Source organism: Dioscorea cayenensis, chromosome 17 (genome assembly GCF_009730915.1).
Source record: "Dioscorea cayenensis subsp. rotundata cultivar TDr96_F1 chromosome 17, TDr96_F1_v2_PseudoChromosome.rev07_lg8_w22 25.fasta, whole genome shotgun sequence".
Taxonomy (NCBI): Eukaryota; Viridiplantae; Streptophyta; class Magnoliopsida; order Dioscoreales; family Dioscoreaceae; genus Dioscorea; species Dioscorea cayenensis.
In genome coordinates, this window is record NC_052487.1 from 14,130,834 (window position 1) to 14,146,527 (window position 15,694).

Here is a 15,694-nt window from a genome sequence, read left to right on the forward strand (position 1 = left end):
CGTTTATTTCTAAGGCCACCCGTACGTACACGCATCCTTGTAGTAAGTCATGGGGCATTTATAGATGCATAAAAAAACCATGTGGAGAGCTTTTGATATCTTCAAACAACCTGAAACATGAACGTGTGACTACCGTTGTGCCCTTCTACAACACCAATTTACTTGAAATCCTTAAAAGTTGGCACACACCCTTATGTGTCAAATCACGGCTTGTATCTTGCTAGTTATGTTGAACAAAAGAACTCCATAAAGAACCTCCATGACCTATTTTTTGCATTCTTTCTCCGTAACATGCCTTCACAACCCTAAATGCACAAAAGAACACAAAAACACAATAATGAGCCATAAAACCTGATAAAAGCAATGCTCAATGTAAATAAAGCATACTAATTAATATGCATACACAAGCACTTATGATCCTTTTTCAATTAGGACACCCAATTGCATATTTCAGTAAAGGTCTCTCCTTTTCTAATTTTCTGAAATCTACTTACGATCGGGAACTATTGGCACTTGTTTTGGCATTACAAAAATAAAAACACTACTTAATAGGGAGACATTTTTATGTAACATATGATCATTGCAGCCTTAAATATCTTTTAGATCAGCGGCTCACCACTAATGAACAACATCGGTTTCTCTTAAAATTATTACCTTTTGTTTTTTTTTTTTTGGTTGTGTATAAAAAAGACATTGAAATCAGGGTCGTCGATGCCCTTTCTAGGCGACCTCAACCTACTAACTTGCTATCTTTGGTGATGCTTATTCCTTTGGATTTTGTAGACTTGTAGGATGCCTTACAGAATGATCCCTGTATAAGGGATATTATATCTGCCCTCTTACAAAATTCGAAGGTAAATCTAGATTTCCAGGTGGTCAATAGGATGCTTTATTATAAAAATCACCTAGTTATACCTACAGATTTTTCCTTACTACAAAAACTGATTTATGAGACTTATGACACTCTAATTATAGGACATGGCGGGTACTTAAAGACATTGAAATGCTTGTCTTCTACTTTTTTTTTTGGCCACACATGAAGACTGATGTGAAGCAATGGGTTCAGAATTACTTGACTTGTCAACAAAACAAGTATCAAACATTGGTACCAACTAGTCTTTTACAACCACCACCTATTCCCAATAGAATCTAGGAAGATATTTCACTTGATTTCATCACTAGACTTCCCAAAGCTGGTGGATTTGATACAATACTTGTTGTGGTGGGCTGTCTCAATAAATATTCTCACTTTATTCCTTTATCTCATCCGTTGACTATAAAAATGATCACCATAATTTTTTTTGCAGGGTAATTGTGTGCTTCCATGGCATTCCTAAGTCCACTGTTTCATATAAAGATTTTATCTTTTAAAGTGTTTTTTAGTATGAGCTATTCAAACTCAGTCAAACCTGGTTATGTATGAGTACAGCCTATTACCCCCAATCTAATGGACAGATGGAGGTTGTTAATAGATACTTGGAGAATTATTTGAGATGTTTGGCTCACGAATATCCGCACTCATGGCACAAGTTTCTTCCATGGGCTAAATACTCTTTCAACACCAGTTTTCATTCTTCAACAAAGACCATACATTTCCAAGTTGTCCCAACCACTTGAAATTCAGCCTTATGTTGTGGGAGAAACAGATATAGCTTAGCTTGAAGATCAGTTGATCACTCATAATGACATCCTTAAGCTATTGAAAGCAAATTTACTTAAAGCCCAATCATGAATGAAGGCTCAAGAAGATTCAAGTGAAGAGATTTACAATTCAATATCGGTGATCCAAATTTTTGAGAATTCAACCATATCTTCAGCTCTCTTGTTAGACGTAGGTATGAAAAATTATCTCCTAGATTATTTGGGCCTTATAAAGTGGTGCGGTGTGTTGGACTACTAGGTTATGAGTTGGCACTTCTTGATTCTACCAAAGTCCATCCCGTTTTTCATATGTTTGTGTTGTGACCTGCTTATGGGAAACACTTAACCACACATTTGCGTCTTCTTCCCATTAATTCTGATTGGGAACTCATATTATCCCCTGCCAAAATCCTGGGGCATTGTTGGGTTATGCAAGGAGGGGTTTCTACTTTGAAATTTTTGGTACAATGGTCTGAAGGCCCAGTTGAAGAAGCAAGCTGGGAGAAATATGATTTATTGGCTGAACAATTCCCATCATTCTACCTTGAGGACAAGGCAAGTTTCCAAGGAGGAAGCAATGACACGATGCCACCCGTACTTACCTACTTTAGAAGAAAATCTAATATTAATCAATATTTTGCTAAAGACCAAGTCAAACTCCTTCAATTAATTGGCAGAAGTTGTGCAGAGTGGGAAGGAGTTATTGACCAAGTGGAGGAAACTTCTCCTTGAAAGAAAATTCCTATCTCCAACTTCAAAATTAGTTATTCAGTTTTCTTATTTCAAGCTTTTAGTTATAAGCAATATGGTTTGTTTATATTCCTCTAAGATTATTTGGAGAATAGTGTGGGTCCCATCCAAAAAGGTTAATTTCTTTTAATTTTTCGGGTGTCAGGGGGTTATGTTTTATCATTATTATAATTTAATTTTAATTTTCAGTTTTGAAACCCTAGTTGTCTCTTCATTTCTTCCATTTTTTTTATCGCAGTCTAGGGAGAAAAAGAGAGACCTAACCTCATTTTCTCTCCCTATTTCCGGGTGGTGTCGACGGCGAAGATGGAGAAAGGCCTCATCATCAAGGGTTTTGTATCACTTTTATTGTTGAGGTAAGCATCCTCTTCCTCGAATCTTTGGCCAAGTTGTAGGTTCTTCATTGTTGTCTTTTTATAATTAGTGTGAGACTTTGTTATTATTTTTCACTTTAAATTTACCTACTTTTTCTATTGTTCAAAACACCTTCAAAATCAGACATCTAGTTCTGTATAAATATGCTACTGTTGGTCAAATGGCTTTGCAAAGTTTTGTAAGCCTTGCATAAGGTGTTTGTCGATTATAGATTCAATGCTGTGTTTGCTGATTAGTTACATATTATTAATTTTGATTGTTTAAAATGGATATTTTTTATTAATTGACCAGCTTCTTCATCATTGATAATAACTACATAAGAACACATCCATTCCCATACTTTAGAAGCCAAACTAGACTGCAAGGAGTTCAATGTTTGGCGTTTAGTATTTATTTGCTATCTGCTTTTACAATTAGATTATCAACACTGTATTATGATGATGATAATCTCAATGATCTTATTCCTATTTATAAAATCCTATTCTTGTATAGTAGGCGCTTTAGTGGCCTGAGTGTAAAAAACGATGAAAATTGATGTATAGGATGATTAGTTGAAGTTGTGTGCTTTATTTAAAATATTTATATTTATGTATATATATATATATGAGGGATGAAGTGGAATTAAATTCCAATTCTAGCATCCACAAATATATGTATATATGTATTAAATTGATTTGAGGATTTAGATACTGTGTTTGTTTTGATTACATAGGAATTACTGTGCTTGCTTTGATTTCATAGGGATTAGTGGAAGTTCTTTGTATGAATTGTTAACATATAAATATATATATATATATATATATATATATATATATATATATATATATATATATTAGATTGTTGGATGTTTTAAGTATTGCGATTGTTAATGTAGGAATTTGATTCACTGTATATCCCTGTGTGTGTTTAGCATGTTTAATGTCTTAATACTCTTGGAATGTATTCTCAAATATAGGGTATTTTATGGAAGCCTAATTTTGGGTTGCATTTAGTTTTTGGCATTAAACAAGTAAGTAAACCACATATAAATGCATGTATATGCATTCCGACTTTTGATAAATTATCATTTTAATATTGTTCACTTATTTGTTTTGTTAGTGGCCATTGCTGTTATTTATTGAGTTAGTTTTTATTTAATATTTATTAAATTTCTAATTGTTTGTATTTTATTAGTTATTTAATTATTTAATTTTAAATTTCTTGTTTATTTAATTGTTATTTAAGTTTTGGTTATTTATGTGGTTCATTAAATACTTAATAAAGTTTGATTATGCATGGTTTCTGAGGCATGTCATCATTATGAAAGTTTCTTTTCAGTTAAATTTTGAACAAATTTCCGGATATTATATTTCTACCCATTATTTAAAAGGATTCAATTAGTGGAAGATGTTTATAAATTTCTCTTCAAGTTTAGATTAAACATAATGGATTATTTTGGTATTATAAAAAAAAAGCATCATACGAATATGGATAATTTTCTTGGTGGATTACTCTGTATTTGCTTAGTATTGACTTTGATAGTTTATTATTTTACAAACATGAAATATTTTGACATAAAAATTAGTCTCCAATTAATTATGCACTAACTCAGTCACTGGAGGTTAACACTGACCGTGTCGAGACGTACTTCTTCCATAGAGACTATAGTTTCGCACGGTTCCGCCGATGAAAAATAATGGCCTCTAACATTCTGGCTCAAGTCACAGAAGGTAAGCAAATGAGCTCTGAAATCTGACTCAGGTCACCGAGTTTAAACAAGTGAATTCTGATGTTTTGTTTTAGCATTAATTATTTGATGGACTTATTATATATTCATTCATTTGAAAATGTATAACTGTTTAAAATTTTCTTATTTTGGGTTTGGTTCTAATGTTCATTGTACAATATCACACTTGAGTATGTTTTTGAAATTATTGAACTTTTTTGTGATCCCGATATTTATAGTGGTTGATTACTAGGCTCCCAATCTCATTAAGTTGTTCTCTTTTCATTTCAGGTCAAGAGTAGGGTTAAATGGTGGACAGCTTAGCGGCGCCGTTGAGCAAGTCACCGTCTAGTAATTAACAAGTTAATAAACTCCCTTTCCTGTGGACTTAAATAATACTGTCTTTGTTTAATTGTTATGTCAAACATTGTTATGTTTCCTTTGTTTTTTGAATTAGTACCTTTGTTAGATGTTGTTCGCTAATGTGAGACAGGTTTTGAGCCCTTGTGTGTCTTGGTTACGGCCTTGTAGGTATACAGCCTTTTGTCGACGCTTCAGGCTCGGACAGTGACAAATAGTGACTCAAGCATTTGTACTTTCTATTAGGAGAATTGTCCTATGCACATGGGCACACTTATTGAAGAATTATTGTGTTTAAGATCCTTACACTTGTTTTGCCAATAACTCTTCTCACTACATTCTTTTTATATCACCTTGCTTCTTCTCAAATTATTCTTTCTATAAGTTTTTTTTTATTAATTAATAAACTTATCGAAATTATTTATTTGAAGACATTTGAATAACTATAACTTCCTTAATATCATTGAATGTTTTATCATTTTTTGTGATTAACTAATTAGTTGCCAAAAGGAGACTATAGTAATCACCGTTAACTGATCCAAATCTCTAGGCAAATGTTATATAGAAAAGATCAAAGAATGAATCATTTCCTCAAATTCACTATGTTAAATAATTATTTTCCTAAGTTACATTAAACTATCATTGTTCTGAATTATTAGATTTAGCTGACTTTAATTAAGGTTTAATTTGATTTTGATATATGATATAGAGGAATTGAATTTTGTTTTTTATCTTCAACTTGTACATTCAAAGCTTTTCACGTAGCTTAAGGAATTGAGCAATATGCTCTTCTATAGATTAGTTTTGAACTGATTCAGCTAATTACAAAATTTCAATAATCGTAAGACAATATTGAATGACATTCAAATACAGAATGAAATTGAACCAATGAATTACAAATGATCCTATCAATTTCAGCTGCAGAATGAGAAAATAAAATGCAATAATTCTTTTTTAATTTTATAAGTTTTACAAACATTGTTCATTACCAATAATCTCCGCATGAACATTTCCCATCCTCGAAGAAATGAAAGCGTCGAGAATCTCTTAAGACGATCTCCCGACCTTCAACCTTAGAAGCAAACTTCATCCAATTATGACAATCCCCACAAACTCGGAGATTTTTTATCACCCGAATGGCACCTTTTCTTCTTCCATTCTGTAATACAGAAAAAGATACAGCCAACTTCTCACTGTGAGAACTAAGAATTGCTTCCTTTTGCACCTCATCAACATCATGAAGAACAAAATTAGTCATTGGGATGTAACCGATTAATCGGCACTTTTCATCCAATTCTGCTAACTTATCATATATCCGCTTTCTGTCAGGATGACTACAGTCTCCTGCTACAAAGACATGCCTTCTGTTCTCAAGTTCTACCCAGCTACATCCAGCTTCTTTCTTCAGTCCCTTCGCTTTCATCATGTTTCTCACAGTTATTGCATTTTCCCACATTCCAACAGAAGCATAGAGGTTTGACAGGAGGACATGTGAAGTCTCATCTTCAGGATCAAGCTCTAAAATTAGTCTTGCCACTTGAACCCCAAGTTCAAGTTGATTGTGTGCATGGCATGCCCCAAGCAGTGCTTTCAACAAGGGTACACAAGAATTTTGCCTCAAGTCTAGCTGTAATATCCCTGTCTCAATCATCTTTACTGCTCTCTCAAAATCACCTGAACGGCCATAAAGATCAACCATGCAAGCATAATGCTCGACATTTGGATTAACATCATATATTTCAATCATTGAATTGAAGTATTGTGTTCCTTCCTTGACAAGACCTGCATGAGCACAAGCAGTAAGCAGTCCAAGAAATGTGACAGAATTTGGTTCAATGCCGTTTCTTTTCATTCTCTCAAAGCATTCGAAGGATTCATAGACCATGCTGTGATGTGCATATGCCGTGATCATGCCTGTCCATGAGAATACATCCTTCTTCGCCATATGATGAAAAGCTTTGGTTGAATCACTGATGCTCCCACACTTCGAGTACATAGCCACTAAGGCATTGTTGACTGACAATAGACGAGATTGGTGTTGGCAACGAGGGAAGTGATGTTTTAGAGTAAAAGCATGAATCTGCTTGCCAAGCTCAGCAGAAGCCAATCTGCCACAGGCCGTCAGAAGGATTGAAAAAGTTAAATGATCGCATTTCAAGCCTTGCTCCTGCATATATACAAAGAACGCGATAGCTTCATCATAGTAACCATTTGATGAATAGCCATCTATCATTGCATTCCAAGAGTACGAATCATGCTTGCTCATCCAATTGAAGAGCTTTTCTGCTTCATGTAACATCTCACACTTGGCATACATTGTTATGATTGCATTATATGCAGCTATATTCAACAATCCTGATCTTGATCTTCTCAACAAATATCCATGTATCTCCCTGATCAACATGGAACAATCAGAAATTGGTGTAACTGATGACAGGGTATTAAGAAGAATTGTTACAGTATGATTGTCGGGCTTGATTCCTAGTGCTATCATTTCCTTGAACAGCTCAATACAGTTTTCCAGTTGATTGTTTTGAGCATATCCAAAAAGCATTGAATTCCAAGTAATCACATTCCGGAAAAGTAATCTATCGAAAACCAACCTGCATTTTATCACATCACTGCACTTCCCATACATTGTGACTAGGGCATTTCCTATACTGGTATCAATTTCAAGACCTGTTTTAATTACCTGTGCATGAACCTCCCTCCCTAATTTCAAAGCTGTACAACCCGATACTGAACTTAACACACTGAGAAATGTTATTCGATTTGGCTTCACAGGCACTTGTTGATCAAATCTTGTCAATTCACGGAACGATTTGAGTGCAAGGTTAAACTCTTCATTCTGCCCAAACCCAGCAATCATCGCATTCCATGATACTATGTTTGTTTTTTCCACTCTCTGGAAAACTTTATTCGCGCTGTCCAGATCACCACACTTTGAATACATGGTAATAAGAGAATTGAGCAACATTGTTTTGTCAATCGTTTTGTCTTTGACGATCATCGCATGTGTCATCCTTCCAATCTCAATCTCACCCGCTGATGCACATGCACTAATAATGCTAGCATAAGTAGCATCAGTCGGGGCTAAGTGACCCATACTAAGCATATAAGAGAACACACAAAAACAAATATCGTACTGTCCATGCGAAACATAAACTGAGATCAAACAATTCCATGTTGGCACATCAGTCACATGAACAAAAGGCACATCATCAAATACCTGACGAGCAAGTTTCAAGAACCCGCAATTAGAGTACATGGCTATAAGAGATGTCCGGACACCACGCTCCGATGCAAGTCCCAACCGTATGGCCTTTGCATGAAGCTGCTCTCCAATGCACAAATCAGAGAGCCCAGAGCTAGCCTTAAGGAGACTTCCAAGCACAAATTCATCTGGTTTGTCATCAGACTTCAACATTTCACTGAAGATGCTGAATGCTTGCGAAAAACAACCACCTTTGGTGCTGTCAAGGATGAGAGAAGGCCATGAAGACACCTTTGAGGGTCTGTTAGGCATTTTGTCAAGCAGGTATTGCGCATTATGAGCACAAAAGACCGTATGGCTTCTGATGCTTATTTTATGACTGGACAGGAAACGCTGGGAACTTGGGATTGCAGAAGGGAATAGATTGGTTCTGTATGGGAGAATCGGTGGAGGTAATGCATCAAGAATCATGGTGGAACTGGAATGCTGACACTCTATTTTGTAGTTGCTATTCTAGCATGGCTATGCCACATATGGCTGCTCTTTATCTGCTTGCATTAATTATCTGTTTTTATAATTTCTAGCCTTTATTTGTTTTTTCAAAAAAATACTGTTCATATTTGGGTGAATTGTTTTTTTCTAAATATAAGAAAAATTATTATTCAATTGCTCGTGGAAAATCACACCAAATTTAACTACGACTTGTTTGCCGCGGTGGAGAACTCGAGGAAATCAAGGAAAAAAACAGGAAGGTAAGGAAATGATAGATTTTATTTTTCTTATTAGTCTTTGCACTTTATTTATTTTGTTTATTGGGCAAATTTTCTCGCTCCACAATGTTTTTTTATTTTAAAAATTTTAAAACAATATTATATAAAGATATACAATAAAATTTTAGAATTATAATTAAATAACTTCTCACAAAAGAAACTGTTGGCATTTGTTGGTTTTGTAAGATTTCATGGATATTTATTTTAAAAATTAATAAGTACAATTAATTTTTTCCCAATTGTTAATACATATTTAATATAAATGAAATATATATATCATAGTATATTTTATCTAAGATCAATCATAGGAGGAAAGATGGACTATATTATTGGATCGAAAAAGGGATGGCTTAGGGAGGTCAAATTACATACATGTAATGTTTTATTAGTCCAGCTATGTGTATCTTTCAAAAATGATTCTATAATACCATTTAATATGAAATGTGGACACGAAATGTTACATTTAAATGAAGATACAAGTTGTAGTTGGAATGATGGTTCAGAGGTGAAGGAAAATATACTAGCTGAAGTCTTGGGTGATCAGAGTCCATTTATAGTATCTTCTTCTACTGGTGCAACTACAACAAATGGTAAAAGTGAAGGTTCATTCAATGCCAAGATAAGTATAACCCTTTCTCTATTATTCTGTCTCTTGCTTCTTCCCCACATGCATGGCGAGTGGGGGTGGAGTTCTCCCATTGCGTGTCCCCCCAACCTCTACTCTGGATGAACCAAAATTGTCTTATCCACCTCAACCCACCAAGACTTTGGCCATGAGTCGTTGGAGGTAAGGTAACTGCGAAACTAATGGAGACCCCAGTTGTGAACATGAAGGAACATATTGAGAAACTGAAACAGATTGTTCAGAAGAGGATTATTGTGGATGAAGAGTACATGGACCGAGCTGTTGTAAGGATGAAAACATCTTTGTATGGAAAGTTTCTTGGAAAAGAAGTCCCTTGGATCAACTCAAGAAGATCTTAGTTGATATATGGCGAGGTATGGGGGACTTTTCAATAGCCAACTTCCCAAACGGTTTCTATTTCATCAAATGTCAAAATTTTGAAATGGTTGATGCTCTCTTTCTGAAGGGCACGTGGACCATCAAAGGAATGGTTTTCCAACTAACTCTCTAGTCTCCCAATTTCCAAGCTTCCTTTGAAAAGCTTGATGTTGCTGCATTGTGAGTTCAACTCCATCATTTACCTTTGGAATTTTTAGAACCAGAGATAATTGAAAATTTGGGTGCTCAATTTGGCCAAGTGCTCAAAATTGACGATCATTCACTTAATGTTTCCTATGCCAAATTTGTCCGCCTATGTGTGGAGATCAACCTCTATAGACCTTTCACCCAAGGCATCCGGGTTGGTCCTAAGTACAATCAATTCATGGTTGTTGTCTTGTATGAATGGTTGCCGGCACTTTTGTTTCTGATGTGCCCGTGTGGACCATTCTATGCCGAAATGAACTTCTATCCCTAACAGTTCTGAGGATTGTATTGTATTCAAGGTCCACCCTCAACAAGGGGTAACTGCAATGAGACCTCGTCTCTCTAATAGTCTGATGAGACAAGGCAATTGAAATTCAAGCGACCTTATGACTGTGGATCAAACTGCCAACGTTGGATTTGAAGTGGTGCCGGACGATGATGCAAACTATGGACCATGGGTGAGGGTTCCTCCTCACTGGGGCCATGGACGTGGTCACAACCAGGATATTGCCCCTCTGTGTTCAGCAAGGAACAAGTGGTAGGATCTGAATTATGATGGGGGACATGTGGCTATCCATAATACTAACTGTTCAAAATGTGGTGGACGTTGTGCTGAGTGAAGTGGTGGTCGATCCAACTACCTCAAGATATAAACTCTTCCTTTGGGATAGTTTTCACATCATTGGATTTGTGAGGTGACATTGTGGGTAATAAATTAAATTTTATTCCTTTAAATCCCAAGATTATTGGAGTCAGTGCCTTGTCTACCAAGAAATCACATATAACTATTGAAACTCAATCACTTAGCCAAACCCTAGCCACCAAGGCACCTGTTACCTCTGAACTTGTTATCGTACTTGTGGGAAGAATAGAGAATGCCACCTCCATCCCATCTACATCAATTGACGTTAAGCTACTCACCTCTCTAATCAATCCTCAGTCAATCAATTAAGCGACTCCGAATGCAGATCCACATAATCGCTTGGCTAGCCACATGGCCCAGGCTCTTATGGCATCTTCATCGAATCCAAACCATGAAGTGGAGACCATGGAGGAAGAGTGCTCATTGGAATCTAGCGATCTGGATGATATTGACTTGACATGCCCTTGGCTCAAGCCCAATGTGATGTGAAGCTAGAAGCCATAGCACGCAGATGGAAAAACATTGCTAGCTCACCTTCAAAGATAGGGAGATTATTACCCTAATTTCCTTTCTCTCTACGCTATTTGTTTTCCTCGACTTTGTGTTTATGGAATCTCTTAAGATACTTTGCAAGAACTGTAGGGGTTCAGCAAGCCCCAAGATCATCAATCGCATTATGGACCTCATTTAAAGTCTCAACCCAATTTTTGTTTACCTCGTAGAAGCCCATGCTAAGTCTCATCTTTGTGGAAAATTTGTCAACTTTTGGGAATCACCAGCCATCCCATCTAGAGGTTTGTTTGGAGGGATAGTGATTTTTTGGAAACGCTCTTTCGGTAAGGTGACTCCTATCTCCCACTCTCATAATGCTTTTCATCTTGTTATTTTTGCTAATAACCCCAAAAATTGGGTTTTGTTTGTTATTTATAATAGCCAAAATTTGAATGTGCAAAAAGTTCTTTGGAATCATTTATCTGCAATTTCTTTACTGGATTTACCGTGGCTTCTTGTTGGTGATTTCAACGCAATTCTAAATTCTAATGAACGTAGGGGTGGAAATTTTAATCATTTTATTTCTCACAATCAATTTCTGGATTTGGGGGTTTTTGGGCCTGCTTTTACATAGCGCAATGGTCATAGGGGCTTAAATAGATGTTTGGCTCTTTTACATAGATTCTTTACTAATTTTGCTTTGGTTTCAAAGTTTAGCTCTTATTTTAACAATCAACTTATGAGGGTGCCCTTTGATCATACCCCCATTTTTCTAACCGCCAAGTTTTTACCTGTGACAAAAGTAGAATTTTTTTGTTTGAGTATGAGTGCTATCATAGATCAGTGAGTAAAGCTTAGACTTTCAATTCCCATTCTAATCTTTAGCATGCCTTCTCTCACTTAATTTATCATACCAAAGATCATTTGTTGAAATGGAGAAATTTGGGAATGACCTCCCTTGATGTTGAGTTTCAGCAGTCTGAATATGATATCTCCCTTATGGTAGTCTCTGAAGCTTCTCAACACCACCTTGACTCCCATAGCCAAGCCCTTAGATCCCTTTATAACAAGCATTCAGCCTTGCTTAGACAGAATGCCACTAGATGGGCCCAAAGGGCATAGCTTATGTGGAGTAATATTGGTGACTTAAATATTGCTTTCTTCCATAACCATGCTAGTATTAAAAATCATGTCAATAAAATTTCAGCTATTGTGGATAATGCTAGTTTGACTTACACTGATCAACCCAATTTTGCCAATTGTCTTTCTAAGTTTTACTTCAATCTTTGGAATTCTACTAGCAATCATTCTATTTCCGATCTTATTAGTGCTTTGCCCAACGACCACCATATTCTTTCTTAATCAGAGAGTGAGCTTCTTATTAGGCGTATTGCCCTCCATGAAATTTTTCATACCCTTAAGGCCATGACCAGAGGCAAAAGCCCAGGTCCTGATGGTTTAGATGTTGATTAATCTCTTATTTTTTTTGGGATTTGATTAAAAAAGTATTGTTTGATGCTATTTCTCAATTTTCCCCCCAATTCTTAGGGCAAAACTTATGTTGTTTTGATCCCTAAAATTGATTGCCCCAATAACATGAAGGATTTTAGACCTATATCTCTTTATATTGTTTCTTACAAGATTGTCTCTAAAATTCTCACTAATAGGCTTAACAGTGTTATGCATAAACTTGTTGGCCCTGAGCAAAGTGGTTTTATGGCTAGTAGATCTACCTTTCACAATATCATTGCGGTTCATGAAATAGTTCATTTGTTAGAATCTGATTCTCATAGCCTCCCTACGATGTTAATTAAGGTGGACATAGAAAACGCTTATGATACCTTAGAGTAGAATATTGTTCTTGCTACTCATACCCTTATGAACTTCCCTACTTGTTGGATTTCTTGGATTAAAACCTGTCTAACTTCAGCTAGCTTTGCCTTTTTTTTATTAATGGGCGTCCTATTGATTGGATCAAGAGTTCTAGAGGAATTAGACAAGGAGATCCTATTTCCCCTACTTCTTTTTACTTGTTAAGAATCTTTCAGCTCTTCTAAACCATGCCTTAAGCCTTAACATGATTCTTGGTTTTGACAGAGATTTGAGAACCAACTTTAACCACTTGATGTTTACCTTCATATCTATAGATCCGTCACTAGCCAAAAAACTAATTATCATAAATCCAATTATTTTTCTACATGGAGGAGAATTAGGAAGGCTATTAAATCCATTATCCAAATGAATGAAGGTTCCTTTCCTTTCACTACTTGGGGATCCCTATTTCTCCCAAAAGATTGACAGTGCATTAGTATCACCACTTCGTAGAGAGGGTTACCAAGTATGTCAGATCTTGGAACCACTCTCCCATTTCTCTAGCTGGTTATGCCATTTTGATCAACTCCTCCCTTCTCTTTATTCCTATTTACATGCTTTCTTGCAATTTTGTCCTTGACTCCATTCTAGATAAGATCTCTAGCATTGTTAGGAAAGTTCTCTGAGATAAGAATAGCAATCGTAGCGGCATCCACTACTTAGGATGGGATACTACTACTCAATCTAAGCCTGAGGGAGGCCTAGGAATTAGGAACTTAAGGATTTTCAAAGATGCATTGATAGCCAAAAATGATTTTTTTGTTCTTATTGAGTTTGAGAAAATCTTGGTCGAAATTGTATACCTTAAATATGGAGACTTTAACATTTGGGTCAGTTTCCACCCTTGTAAGACCTCTTAGTTTGATAAAAATGCTTTGCAAGAATGGTGAAAAGCTGAGACCAAATCTTTTGATTGATGCTTACAGTCCCAACTCTACTGATTTTATGAATGATCCTCTGATTTTTGAAATTCCTCTTAACCTTAAACCTACTTTCATCAATATGGATTAATCCTTTGAGTCTTTGACGATTTCAGATTTTTTTGGATCAAAATGTTTTAAATTTTGATGCTTTAGTAGTTTGTTTTACTCCTAATCTTGATCAAAATAGACATTCCCATATGGGTTTTCACTCCATGTCACGCTCTGACCCACGGGCCCATAGAGCGCGACAACCACCGTGACGATCCCGAGGAGGGACATCCTGCCACTCAACCCTCATGACGCCACAAGGCTAAACAACAATATCTACACTGGTACAAGGTATATGAATACAATAATACACAACGGAAGTAGTAACAACAACAACAACCACAAAATAAAAAAATAGAGTGGTTTCGCAAATGCACAGGGAAACAACACTGACAACAACAAAAAAGCTAATATACAAGAGTTTAAGAGTTGTTTAGATACAAAACCATGCAACAAGGTTTGCTACACACTAGTGGATCCATAAATCAAACAACATGTCCATGAAAAGAATAACATACATGAACTAAGATAGAACAGTAGTAAATGCTCAGCACGCTACAACACAGCCGCACCTACTACCTGTAAAAGACTGGGAAGAGGAAAGAGCGGTGAGTAGCTAATGTTACTCAGTGAGGGAAGGTTAGCATAGCTCTAATAGAAATATACCAAAATAATAACATAAAACTCCAAAAATGATACTTTACAATTAAGATGATGTAGCTTAGAACATGAATACATATAATAACAAACTTCAATACAATATAACAAAAAGATAGGGTAAGAAGGCATTTTACCTCAACTAGGGTTTTACAATTTCAAAACCACAAAATACTAAATATAGAGTTCCAAATTATGAAAACAAGCTAAACATGAAGCAAAGCTACCACCATAAAATATATAAATCAAAATAGTTCCCATTATAAGTATAACAAAGTAAATAAAATGATTTTCACAATAAGTAATCATAATACTAGTGCCAAATCGAATTTATGGGAAACTGCCCTCCTAAGAGCGACAGCTGGGTTTCGCCCGCTCATCACCAATTTGAGATGACACTACAAAAAAACACAATACTATAAATCTCAAACTCCAAAGCAAGAAAAAAACAACTCAAAAGCATACTCAACCCACAACACGCACCCAGCATGAAATGGTCTAGAAACCTCTCAAAACCTTCACCGTGGCCACGGCTAGGTCTAGAGCCATCAAGGTACTCATGCCCTTGAAATTGACCCATTGATTCACCGTATGGTAACAATGGCTACCTGACCTGAACTGGCCCTTATAGTAATCAGCCGGTCTACCATGCCACCTCAAAAGACTGGCCATGTAGACCGCCTACTACAATAGAGTCTCACCATACAAACTCAACAATAAGCACAACTCCACACGGAGTACAATAGCCAATAATAACCAACATAATACTCAAATAAATCAAGAACTACCATCCATTCCACAAGGGAATGATGCTCACACCACTCAAAAGAGTTTAACATAAATCACTACACAATAAGCAACTTAAGTGACAAGCTAAAAATCTTTTCATTTGAAGACAAATTTGCATAAGAAAGGCATGAATCACAAAGATTTCTCTTCCTCACAAGCTAATCCTTGGCTAACTCTTTGCCTCGAGCCAACGCTTCTTCTCCTTACCAAGCACAACAAACAACATCAAATATTAGTACAAAAAC

The 15,694-nt window shown here is 36.0% G+C and overlaps 1 protein-coding gene and 1 long non-coding RNA gene across 4 annotated transcripts; one reads left to right on the plus strand and one right to left on the minus strand.

Annotated features, from left to right (window-relative positions):
• Positions 1-1,532: 1,532 nt before the first annotated feature.
• Positions 1,533-5,180, plus strand: LOC120280885. Of its 3 annotated transcripts, XR_005542429.1 has the most exons (4): positions 1,533-1,780; positions 2,630-2,747; positions 4,358-4,475; positions 4,763-5,180. It is a non-coding gene; the product is annotated as an uncharacterized LOC120280885 (long non-coding RNA). The 3 variants fall into 3 exon arrangements; XR_005542427.1 differs by lacking the exon at positions 4,358-4,475; XR_005542428.1 differs by lacking the exons at positions 1,533-1,780; positions 4,358-4,475 and adding an exon at positions 1,797-2,506.
• A 636-nt stretch (positions 5,181-5,816) lies between these two features.
• Positions 5,817-8,516, minus strand: LOC120281138 (pentatricopeptide repeat-containing protein At3g24000, mitochondrial-like). The gene has a single exon (XM_039288050.1). The coding sequence runs from the start codon at positions 8,514-8,516 to the stop codon at positions 5,817-5,819; it is 2,700 nt and encodes an 899-aa protein (XP_039143984.1).
• Between the last annotated feature and the right edge of the window lie 7,178 nt (positions 8,517-15,694).

Bases quoted from the DNA above. Each gene is read 5' to 3' on its own strand.
- LOC120281138 (XM_039288050.1), bottom strand. From the start codon at position 8,516: ATGATTCTTGATGCATTACCTCCACCGATTCTCCCATACAGAACCAAT.